The sequence below is a fragment of the Marmota monax genome, unplaced genomic scaffold (genome assembly GCF_021218885.2).
Source record: "Marmota monax isolate L192 unplaced genomic scaffold, Marmota_monax_Labrador192_F-V1.1 WCK01_AAM20220418_F8-fsc00024, whole genome shotgun sequence".
NCBI lineage: Eukaryota > Metazoa > Chordata > Mammalia > Rodentia > Sciuridae > Marmota > Marmota monax.
The window spans coordinates 4772177-4784446 of record NW_026695224.1 but is presented as its reverse complement, the minus strand read 5'-3'; the positions used below and the strand labels follow the sequence as shown (position 1 = coordinate 4784446).

The 12270-nt window shown below is 57.4% G+C and overlaps 1 protein-coding gene across 3 annotated transcripts in view; it reads right to left on the bottom strand.

Moving 5' to 3' along the window:
- Nkd1 (NKD inhibitor of WNT signaling pathway 1) overlaps positions 1–12270 on the bottom strand; it is a 79449-nt gene that overhangs the window by 49334 nt on the left and 17845 nt on the right. Inside the window, exon 1 of one of the 3 annotated variants that reach the window (XM_046435094.2) lies at positions 4139–4789. The exons of 1 other annotated variant lie outside the window; for it this stretch is intronic. In XM_046435094.2, coding sequence (XP_046291050.1) covers positions 4139–4147 — 9 coding nt within the window. In that variant the 5' untranslated portion in view covers positions 4148–4789. Of the gene's footprint in view, positions 1–4130; positions 4790–12270 lie in introns of those variants that run through there. One more of the 3 variants, XM_046435095.2, reaches the window with a different exon arrangement.

Genomic DNA, 12270 nt, shown 5'->3' with positions numbered 1-12270 from the left:
AGCTCCTTCCAAATTTAAACTAATAGCGACAAAGGGCATGAACCCAGGGTATGTGTGCACACCTACACATGCGGTTCTGCTCTCCCCAGGTACCTCTTCTCTTGCTCTGTAAGCTCACAGCAACTAAGAGTCGCTGCAAAATGGCTCATCATCCTGGAGCAGAGGAATGAATTACAGCACCGGGGAAGCCCCCCAAATACCCACAGCCACAAACCAACCCCAGATCGCAGGCCCTTGCTGCGTTGCCAGCTTTCTCAATCCAAGCTGCTTCTGAGCAAGTGGCCAGGGTCCCATACAGTGCAGAGGACTCAAATCTCAATGAAAAGTTGGCAGAAGCAAAGTCCACATCTCTGGGGGGCCCCCAGTGCATCTGGGATGGCAGCAGGTGCAGCCAGGGAACAGAATCCCAAATCTGAATGCAGTGGCCAGCACCCAGAAGTCGAGGGTGCTCCAAACCACAGCACAGTCTCCCAGAGGGCTCCCTGGCCGGAGAAGTTGGGAAACTGCTCGATAAATGGGGTGTGGGGGGGGGGGACACTGAGTTACACTGAAGCCACATATTTGAGATTCACAATTTTATATCCACACAATAAAGGCTCTGAAGAGCCCTGTAGTACAGAGACCTTGGTTACTGGATTCATTGTTTCCAAACTTAGTTTTGCATAGGTTCTTTCCCCCTAGAATCTAGTGGGACAACAGACGTGGGAAATACTGTCTTTAAGAAAGACTACATCTGGGCAAGGTAGATGTCACAAACTGCCATCCCATGAGAGCTGTTCCTTGGATGGGAGTGGGTCGGGGCTAGGGTCTGCACAGGAGGTGCACAGAAACACCCTCTCGTTTTCCTGCAAGAACCATCTTGGCTCATTTTCCCCATAACCCATCTTTGGTAGCAATTTGTTTTTTCTATGAGAGAAATAGAAATGTTTACTTAAAAGAAATATCTCTGTAAGAAGAATGATGAAAAGCAAGAGAAGCAGACACAGGGCTGGTGGGCACCAGGCAGCTCGAGGGGACACAGGCCGCGCCCACAGGCACAGGCACAGGGCCCCGGCCAAGAAATTGAGGCCGGGATACCAGATTTGCCACTTTTAAACAGAAGTCTGGAATCTGGACTTCTCTATGAAAACCCCAAGTTTTATTAACACCGGCTCAACATTTTTAAAAATTTGAAGGTCCAATGAGACCTTTGTGAGGGCAAGAGTCAGCCCACCAGGCTGCAATCTCGGCCAAATGGGGTGGCCTAAGCACGGAGGAACTAGTGCCGTCACCCTCACCCTGAGCATCGGTGGCCAAGATGCTCTGGGAGAACTGGTACCGTGTGGCTGGAGAGCTGTCACGGGGGCTCTCCCTGCACACCTGCTGCGATGCCCAACGCACTGAGGGCCTCCCAAAGACGCAGGCTTTGCCACTTAACCACGCACCACCCCGGGGCCAGGCTGGCTCCCAGGCTGCCCGGGAAACCACAGGCCTGTGGAGGCTCCGGGGCACTTTCAGAATCATGAGGGGGGTGGGCTCCCCAGTTGTGTTTCTCAGAATCTCAAGGAGTGCAAGGCACGTGGTGAGAAGCTGGGCCTGAGTCTCCCGGCCAAGCACCCGCAGCCCCCAGCAGCAGGGCCACTCCAGACGGTAAGAGAGGTAGAAGCTTCCAGAACGTGGAGCTAGACTCGGCCAGCCGAGGAAGCAGAAGTGGGCTGGGAAGGAGGCTCAGGCACCGGCGCATCTGCAGAGGGAGCCGGGCCCTGAGCCAGGGCTGCGGCCGAGGCGGCTGCTGGCCCCTCGACATCCCTGCTCTCCCTTCCTATGACTGGGTGTCCCTGGAAGGTGGCTTCCCACATGGGACATTTCCCAGCACCCCTTGCCTCAAAGGAGAACAGGCCGCTCGTCTCACCCATGAACACGTGAGCAGGAGCCCGTGTGCCTCGCAGCCGGGGAGCTCAGGGGGGGAAGTGTTCCCCTCCGCCATCCCCTTCCACCTGCTGGAAGGAGGACGCTCAGCAGGCCCTTCGCACCACGGAGCCACAAGACAGAAGGCACCTGGGCCTCGCCAACCACCTTCACCTTCCCCGTCAGATTCCCGTCCTGGACCGGTGCGTGATAAGTACAAATCCCAGTGTGTTGGGCCACTACAGTGACACTCACATCCCGCGCTCACACACGGCCACTGGTGCTGGAGGATGATGGACATCCCTGTGGCCTTGATGGTGGCTTTCACAGGTGTATACTAACCCCAGACTCAGGGAGTTGTAAGCACTAACTAAGTACAGCTTTTCCACTGTCAATCAAATATCTATGAAGCAGCTTTTAAAATCTAAATGAATTCTGTAAAAATAATTTGGGCGGGGGGGAATCTATTTACCAAACCTACTCTGCCACACACCCTGCCACATGACGGGCTGGGAAGGCATCATTCTATCCCCACGGACCGGGAGAGCTCTGAGGTCAAGAGGCCAGGGGGCTTGTCCAGGGCCAAGACACCGCAGAGCCCAGGTTTCACACAACCCCCTGATGCCTCCGACAGTCCCTCCTGCTCGTCCCACAGTCCTTTCAGCCTGTCCAGGCCACACAAGTGGCCTCCCCACTACCCTGGGAACCACCTGAAGGTGACGCTCCGGCTATCAGTGTGGCCTCCCAGCATGCAGAGGGGACAGGGGTCCCTCATTACTCTCTCTGGGGAGGCACATGCCCACCTGCAGCCCTCTTGGGCCAGAGGTGGTGTCCCTCGAACACCCTGGCTCACGGCCCCAGGCCAGCTCTCTAAGCCAGCTCTCTCCACACGGGACGGTCAGAAACGTCACGGCGGGCAGGCCTGCTGATACCTGAGCACCACTCGGTCACACTGAGGATCTTCTTAGTCCCTAGTCACCAACACTTAACCAGGAATCCCTGGGGTTTGCATCTTCTCTGGTGCCCAGGGTGGGGGGTGACCAAATGTCCTCCTGTCATTGGACTTGGGGGTGCAGATGGCTGCCCCTCCCTGCTCTGATCTGCTGCAGCAATATGCACCTGGGGTGGCCACCAGGCGTCCATCAATGCAAGACTGGCTCAAGGCCTGGGCAGGACCCTGGGGGAAGTGAGGGCAAATTAGCACACAGTTCCAGCTTCCAACAGAAGGCCAGGGTAGGCCGAGAAGCCAGCAGTCACTCCCAGGAACACAGAATCTTCTAGAATATTCTGAAGAGGTGGACTGGTCACCAACTGGAGCCACAGGCTCCCTTCCTCATAGCAGGGTCTCTCAACCTCAGCAGTGGACAGTGGGGGTGGGTGATTCACCATTGCGGAGGGCTGTCCTGTCCACTGCGGGATGTTTGGGAGTCCCCTTGGAGGCTACCTACTAGGTGCCAGGGGTACCTCCCACTCAGTCACCAGATGTCACCGAATGTCCCACGCTCCACCGAGAACCCCTGCTCAGAGGGCGAAATGGTGTCTTCTCGGATCTAGGTTTCTACAGGCCAAATGTCTGTTTCTAAGTTTTGACTCGTGCCTAAGTTCTTTTATGCCCCGAGGGCCTCAAAACGTGAGTGCAGGTCACTGGCCACCACCTCCCTGAGCCCTGTGTCAGGTACAGATGGCAGAACGATAAAAGACCTAACCCACTTCTTAATGTGTGTGGCCTCGAGTTCCCCAAAGACCAAAAGGACTCCAGGCCCGGGGAAAGGGTCCTGTCAAGTCAGGAGGGCCACCAGGGTGGGGACGGAGAGGAAAACCGCACGTCCCCTCACCTGTCCAGGGGCGCTTCCTTCCCACCCCGCCCCCAGAGGCCGAGACCCGAGTCCCTTTCCAGGTGCCATCAAAGCGCTCCTCTTTCTCCCCCAAACACACGCAACTGCTCTCTGGGTGACGTTCCCAGCTCCTGTCCTGAGCCGGTCCTGGTCTAGGAAGCAAAACCTCCAAGAACCCCCCTCCCTCCTGGGTGCCAGGGGCTCTCCTGGTGACAACATGCCCCCTTCAGAAACAGCCCTCCTCGCTCCTGGCACCTGGCTTCAGAGCGTGTTCTGAGCCAATTTCCTTTCCTTTCCTTGGAGCGAGAATCTGGGTTACTAGGGGGAGGGCAGAGGAGAATCTAATAAATCTTGGAATATACTTCTTGGCAAAAGGAGAAGGGAAAAAAAAATAAAAACCACACACACCTACTTACTGGTGTCATGAAACGGCGCGGCGCGGAGCGGTTCAGAAGTCCTATTGTGTGCAAGCTGAATTCAATCAAGCTGGGAGCAGCAGCGGGGTCAGGCTTTCCAGAACGCCCTGAGCCAAGGCTGATGTTTAAAGGGAAAAGTTTGCAAGGCCTCCATAAATTCCAACGAGAGGAAGTTTCAGACCTGGGTGTTCACAGGGCTGGCCCCACATGGAAACAGCTTGGTTTCATGTATTTGGTTTTACTGTTCAAACTTTAGGGTCTTTTAACTTCTTATTTTTACAGGGCTCAGAAGAAAGGGGAGCCGGAGCCGTGTGCTCAGGCAGAGCCAAAGAAAACCCCAGGGCTCCCTCCGAGGGCCCCCGCCCGCGACGGCAGCGGGGCAGGGACGTGGGGAGGGACCCCCTGGCTCCTGGCAGGGCCCGCACAGCTCCTCCTGCCCGCTGGAGGCCAGGTCTGCAAGGCCAGCTGCTGACTCCCTCCGAGGAGACCCACTGGGGCAGCGTTGCGCAAGCGGAGGCCAGAAGAGCTCCAACTGTCACCCGGCTGCCACGGGGCTCCCGCCATCAGCAGCAGCAGAACAAAGTGGAGACTTTCCAAAAACAAGACGAGGCCCAGCTAGGACCCCAGGAACCCTAACTTTAGCCCCCAGGGAAGGACAGCCAGGCACCAAGGCATCCTCGGAAATGTCAACTGAGCCCACAAGCCCTCCCGGCCACGTAACCCCCAGCCCCCACCTTGAGCAGACCGTCCTCGGCTGCAAGCCTGATCCTGCGCCCCAGTTTCCAGTCGCAGGTCCACCCTCCAAGTCCACCCACTGGACAGGAGAAGCCACCGGGTCCCCAAAGCAACAGCATCAAGGCAGCATGTGCAGGGGGTCCTGAATTTGGACCTGATATCGACGTCTATCCCTGGATACCCACATGACCTGGAAGAGGGCACCTGGTCAACTTAGTTAGGCCCTACGCAATTCAGTGAGACCCTGTCTTAAAATAAAATAAAAAGGTACTTTTTATCAGTTTGTTTTACCATCTACAAGATGGAGGGACAAGTGCCTGTTGAAGACACCCATAGAACTCTTGAAGTCCCCGTGGGTACAGGTGTGTGCACGTGTTGAAGAGCCTCTGGCACCTCCCTGGCACGTCCAGGACCAGCTCAGCACCACCCCTACCAGGTGGTGACTCCAGACGTCCCCTTGGGTGGCCACCTCTCCCACTCCCACCCCGTGGCTCAGGAGGCCTGACCTGTTTCCATAAGCCTTCTCAGACACCTTCCGACTCAGAGTCACCGGGGTGCAGCCAGCCTGTCCCCAGGCACAGGACACAGTCACCAGAAAAGCTCCAGGGGCCAGGGGCTGGGCTAAGAGGCACTGACCACCCGACCCCACCAAGGCACCAGGAAGCTGCGCATCTACAGGGCCTCAGGTTCCACAGGACGTCAGGATAGGACCCTCTCCCCGACCTGGGGGCACAGAGCAGGGCACAGAGCAGGCAGAGCTCCAACCCCACCCCACAAAGCCCCGGGCTCTTCTCCCAGAGCACCTGGCTCCAAGCTGCCGGGCAGATCAGGGGCAGGAACAGCCCAGAGGGGGCCAGCGGGGAAGGTCCACCTGCCCCAGGGCAGCCCAGCATAGAGAGGTTTCCATGGCAACCCTCCAGCTGGAGACACGTAGAGTCACCTGGAGACCAGACAGCGGCAGTGGGCTCCCCGAAGGACAGGGATGGGGCGGGGCGAGGGTTTCCAGCTAAGAAGGAAACACAGAGCCCAGGAGCCTCTTCCTCATGGGCAGCTTCACGCCAGGCCGTGGGGTCCACACATCCAGGGAGGGTCGATGGCAGGCCCGTCTCACCCAGGAGAGGCTGGGCCCCAAGAGCTGCCCAAGGCTCGGGCCTGGTGGGCAGCAGGCCCAAGGTCCACACCCACTGACCCCAGAGCCCGCTCTCCTGCCTCCTCCACATGGGAAGCCAGCAGAGACCTGGGTCCGTCCCTGTCTCAGATGTGCCGAGCCACGAGGCTGTGCCCGTCTAAGCTGGTTAAGAACAACTGCGGGAGTGGTAAGCACCCACTTTTAGGATGGGCTGGTGGGTGCCTAGAGGATTCCTGCTTCCCAGAATTCCACAGCCCATTCCCTAAGTCCCCACCCAGCAAGGGTACAAAGGACAAGGTATGGTAAACAACCCCACCCCATTCAGCCAGCCAGCCAGCCCCAAGTAACATCTACTCCACAAAAATCCAAGATGGAAGCCACTCAGAAATGCCTTAATGGAACGCCCCCCCCCCCATCCCTGTTTAACAGACAGGAAAATGGAAGCCCAGAGAGGGAAAGGTACTTGTCCAAAGCACACAGCAAAGCAATTTCATTCTCTATGTGTGAACGGATGCCACTATGTGTCGGGCACCGTGCTGGACTACGGAGCTCCGGGAGTTAGTGGCGATAACCTACCCCCCTAGCACCATGGAGTTGATGTTCCTGTGGGAGATGGGCAATAACTGGACTGCCACATGAGTAGTTGTTAGTAGTTGTTAGCGGTGTGACCATCCAAGGAAGAGCAAGACACAGGGCATGATGACAAGGACTGTGGCAAAGAGTTCCAAAGCCAGTTCTGAGCGAGACTTCACCATGGGGTGAATGGGGACAACACAATAGAAAGAGTAGCAGCAAGCATCTCAGAGGGCACATGTGCAAAGGTCCTGGGGTGGAAACATGACAGCATGCTCCAAAAAGAACTAGAGTACCTGGGACAGAGGGACTGCGGGGCAGGAAAGGGGGTGGGGGTGCTGTGAAAAGGAATTCAGATGTCCCTGAAAACACTGTGGGAAGTCGCAGGAGATTCTAGTGATCTCACCGCCGGCTGTAACAGCAGCCTGGCTGAAGTCCTGGAGATAATTTCAGAGGCCGGTTGGAGTCATCTAGGTCAAACAGGATGGTGGCTGAACACCAGCCTGGGACCAGAGTGGGGAATGACAAATTTGGGCTTCTCAAAGTCACAGAGTTAACAAAGGACGTCCCCCTGTTGGCTCTTCAGCTGGAGGAACGAGGAATGGCCCCCAGGTTCCTGGTCTGGGCAGTAGGTGCACTGAGGGCCTCCACTGGGAGGGGCAGGCCTGGCCGGACGGGCTGAGGTAGAGGAGGAGGTGTCCCCGACGGGCCATCAGGTGGTGGCAGGCAGTGGGCACCCAGGTCTTCAGACCACATGAGGCTCCCAGGGTCCCCCAGCCCCAAAGCCACCACTTGCACACACAGCCCGGCTGGCCGGCCACCCTCCTGGCACACCCTCTCCTCTCTCCCAGGTGACAGAGCCCCGCCCCGGGTCTCCCACACAGGGACCGCAGAATCGGGAGACTGGGTTTGACAGTGAAGGGCTGTGCCTGAGGTCCCGGGGCCAGCTCCAAGTCACTGAAGATTTCTGAGTCTTGAAATGGACCTTTGACCCGACTGTCCACGTGGGGTGGTGGGTGGGCAGCCTGTCCCCACCCACTGCACCCAGGCCTCCCTGGGGAGGTAGCCTCAGGGACGAGATGCCCAGCACGGCTCAGCCCTGACTGATGGCTGGACACCGACACAGACAGGAGTCTGCTGGGAGCCCGCTGAAGGCCCCGCTGGCCGGCCCTGGGGCAGAACCCCCCCTCCCCCAAGGCCAGGTCGGTGCTGCTGAGGTTCGAGGAGGGGGCTGTCTGGCTCTTCACCCTCCTGCCACATTCCACCCTCAGCAGGAAGTGCTGCAAAGATGTCACAGCCCGCCGGGGACACACTTCCCAGGTGGGAGACGAGGCCGACAGACCTTGCCCTTGCGGTCACTGCAAATTCTAGAAGCGGACTCCTTCTCTGAACTTCCTTCAAAAGCCAAGCGTGTTACCTCTAGAGCCACCAACTGTCCCCCTCATGGACTGCTTTCTGGGCCACAGGTACTGAGCTAGGGGTTTCTGGGGCATGCTCACTGGCTCCCACTTTTCAGATGAGGAAACAGAGGCACAGAGAGGTCGATGCACTTGTCCAGACGTCACACAGCTCGTGACTGGCACAGGCAGCACCTGCATCGGGCCTGGCTGTCTCTGAGCCAGAGCAGCGTGCCTCCCGTCGTCTATCACCCCTCCCCCACACAGAGCCTCTGTAGACATCCACTTTTCCAAATCACCCACCAAGAAATTTTAATGCCACCAACATTCCATGTGTCTGATTAAGATTTTAAAGTGTCACTCCCCTGGGGATGGTGTCATCCTCACCCAAAGTACTGAAATCCCCAAACATTATTATTATATGTACAAAGCCACAAAAAAGAAAATGACAAATAAGAACTTGTGCCTTCTTTTTCCCCCACACTAAAGCTTTCAAATTCCCGTGCCTTTGCAAGCCAGACTGGCCATATGTCACAGCTCACCACCTCCCAAGGACAGAGGCCACCCTGGCAGACACTCTGCTAAAGCAGCACCGTTGATCTCCCTCGAGCTCTTGACAGACAAGCTCCCAGGGACCCTCCCCACACAAGAACCCCCAGAATCTCTACCACTCCTCGGCAGCAGGGAAGGGTTCTCAGGACCTAGTGGGTCAGGAAGGGCTCGGGGCTGCCTCTGCCCTCCCCCAGCTTAGGATCCAAGTCGGGGGAGCAGAATCCAGCAGGCCTCGGCACCTGACAACTGGGGATCGGAAATACCGGGGGCGGGGGCCGGGGAATGTACCTGTGTTGGATACGTAGACTATTTTTGTTTTTATCGTTACAATAAAGCCCAACACCCCCTCACGCAGCACTGACATTGTACTGGGTTCCCTAGTGAAATGGTTTTCGGGACGTCCAGGGGGTGCACAGGCTGAATGCAGACAATACGCCATTTTACGTAAGGAACTCGAGCACCGTGAGTCTGGGCATCTGCGGGGGCTTCCTGGAAACAACTCCCTGCCATACCGAGGGACAGGCGTCCCTGCCACAGCCTCCTGCACACCAGGCCCTGGGCTTCCCCCCACAATGGCCGCCTTTCAGCCTCTTACTGAGTCTAGGATGTGGGTTCTTTTATGACTGGTCCATTTCATGGATGAGGAAACTGAGGCTTGGGAGAGCCTGGATCTTGCCCAGGGCCCTCCTGGGTGTCTTGCCAGATCCAAAGGAGAAAAAAGAAGGTGCCCGCAGACCAAGGTGTGGGCTCTTGGGAACAGCGGGAGCCACCGCAGGGAAGGAGGCTTCAGGAGCTGGTGCCCACGAGGCGGCGGGAGACGGAAGGAGGTTCCCAGGTCAAGGCCGGGGTGCGGGCGTGGGCGGGCAGCACGGGGCCCTGGGTGTGTTCCCAGGGGACAGGGGGGCACTGGGAATCCTTGCAGCCGGGGGCAGAAGAGGGAGTCCTGGGCCCTGAGATGGCCCCGCAGGCACCGTAGGAGAGGAGCCCACGCCCCGTCACCCCTGCCCACCCCAGGGGCCATGATGCCAACGGAATCCAACTTCCCCAAATATTTACCAGAAGGCTCTGGGCACCAGGCTCCGCTCTGTAAACTTGGATGCCATTCCAGAGCCCGCACCATAGATCTCCCAGAGAACAAGATAAACTCTCCCTCACACTCTAAATAATGAGAGGGAGGTGGGGGGAATAAATCAACCTCCCCCACCGCCCAACTTAAAAGGGATGGAGTGAGCCCGAGCAGCGCTGCCGAGTCCTTATCAGGCACGGGCCGCTCCAGACACAAACAAAAGTCCTGGCAGGCATCCTCCTTCCGCATCAGGGAGGGGCGCGGCCTTCACCCCCGGAGGCCAGACCCATCCTCCTGAGCACAATCCGGCTGACATCCTTCCCCAGGCCCCCGGGAGACAGTCCCCTCCGTGATGGAAGCACTAATGAACGGGGACTCGAGGAACGAGGCCCATGCGTTGCTAGGGTGGCCCAGATCTCCAATCTCCCACGGCATGGGACCCCCCGCACCCCCCCACACACACAAGCAAAGGAAGTTTCCGGATGGACTGAGGCCGGGTCCTGCCTCCCGACCGCTCTGGCCTTCTGGTAGAACAGACCGAACGAGGAGAAAGTGCGTGACGTGGAGGGTCACCATTGGCCCTCAGGATTCACGAGGCAGGTGTGCTGTGGTCCCCAAGTGACAAACAGCAAAAGGCAGATTTACGTAGCGGATGGACAAACTGCCTGGCTCTCCTGCTGGAGGGCTCCCCACTGCTGCCCTTGCCCCCCAGTTTCTTGCTCTCTCCTCGATGCCTCCCCAGATGAGAGCCCCGCTCTGATCACCCCCCTCCCCCACTCAATACCCCAGGCTTCCTGCTGCCTGCAAAGTAAGCCCCAAGTTCCCGGGGAGAGGTAACCAAGGGTGGGTGCCTGCTCAGGGCCCCCCGGGGACTCCTGGAGCCCTCCAATGGCACCCACTCCTGACTCCAGAAATGCAGCCCAACTTCTCAAATGACCCCTCCAAGAAGCAGGCTTTCTAGCATAATATTTTCCTCCCACAGAACACGAGAATAAAGGGTTCTTTGCTCGTCTCCTGAAATAACTGGCTCTTACCAAAAAGCAATCTTCTGCCCAGGAAAAATATTTCTGTAAAACTTGGTAACTCTATCTGCGGTTCCTTTTCTGAAAGTCAAAAATCTTGGAGAGTGAAATACGGCAGGGGCAGACGTTATGACAAGCTCATGAAGTCATGTCTACCCGGGACGGTCCCTCCTTACCGCGGTGATTAATTTGCTGTTAACCACAAGGACTTTGTGTCTTAATGCACTGAAAGCAAAGCCCGGGTTCACGTTTCCACCAGAACAATCCCACCGCTCTGGCCTTGGGGTCCCGCCAGGCAGAGCGGCCGAGGGGCCAGGAAGGACTCAGCTGAGATCAAGGGGCTCCTGCGAGTGGTCACCGTGCACAGGTGCGCCATCTCCGTGATCAGAGCACAGAAGTGCCCGCAACTAAAGCAAACCCACTCAAGACACCCGGGGGGGGGGGGGGGGACAGTGAACCAGCCTCAGCCACTCTATGTCCACAGGCGAGATGTCCCCTCTGAACTTCTTCCCCTTCAAACAGCAATGGAGCCCCTGGCCGACGTGTCTTAGGCCCCACGGGGATGGGGTTTACTGGGACCTTCCAGGGCTCCCGGTGTGTTTGCTGAGCGCCTTCGGCAGCTAAGCCTCAAATGGCCAAGTGCATTATTTCATTTAATCCTGGAAACAACCCCAAGGGGTGGATCTAGCTCCTCATTTTACAGGTGAGGAAACCAAAGATCCGACTCTAACACAGTTCAGTGTCAACCAGACCTGAAGCCCACGGCCAAAGCTCTGTACCCCTTAAATTGGGAGAAGATTCCCTTGGATCCACACACAACAGCAGGAGTCTTACCTGGGAGCTCAAGGTGTGCAGCAGTGATCTCAGGAAAACACCATCAAGTCCAGTGAGCTCCCAGGTCTCACTCCCAGGCCCCTGTTGGGTAAGAACGACCCACCAATAATCATCCCCGGGAGCCCGGGAGCTTGAAAGCAAGGCTGCAACCCCGTGGGCCACCTGGAGGAGGAGGCAGACCACCGGCTCTTCCCAGATCTCATGGCAAGACCTGGCTCCTCCCAGCCACTCTACCTGGCGTCGGTCCCACACACTTCCAGCCGCACTGGCTGGAGCCTCCCTCATGAGCCTCACCCCCAGGGCCAGGCACACGCAGCTGTGGCCTCCCTTCTCCCGGTGGGCATTCCACAGCCTTCTCCCCAAGAGGCGTTTCTCTTTACAGAGATTCAAGGGAGCAAGCATGTGACCTGCGACTTTCAGGGACACGGGGATTGGTTCTAGAGTAAGAACGTGACCTTCTTCAAAACAACAGAAGCCTGGTTTTGAGTTTTTGTTGGAAAGCTCTCTTCCAACTGAAGATAGAAGGCTGAACCTCTATGAGCCAAACTGCCACGACCCAGGCAGACTCTGCCCAAGAATGAGGCTGATCCAAGAGAAACCAGAGTTGAAGACTCAGATCACCGTGCTGGGGCATGGCTGGATCCAGCTGTACCTGAAGCCAACGCTGTGGCTCATGAGCCAATCACTTGCCTGTCATGACACAGCTGAGATGGCTTGAAAGCAAAGTCCACACAGAGAAGCAGAGAAACTCCAGCTTTGGCAGAAAAGTAGCAGATCCACACCTGGAAATGACAGGAGGTGTGCAGAATGGGTCAGGGGCACAG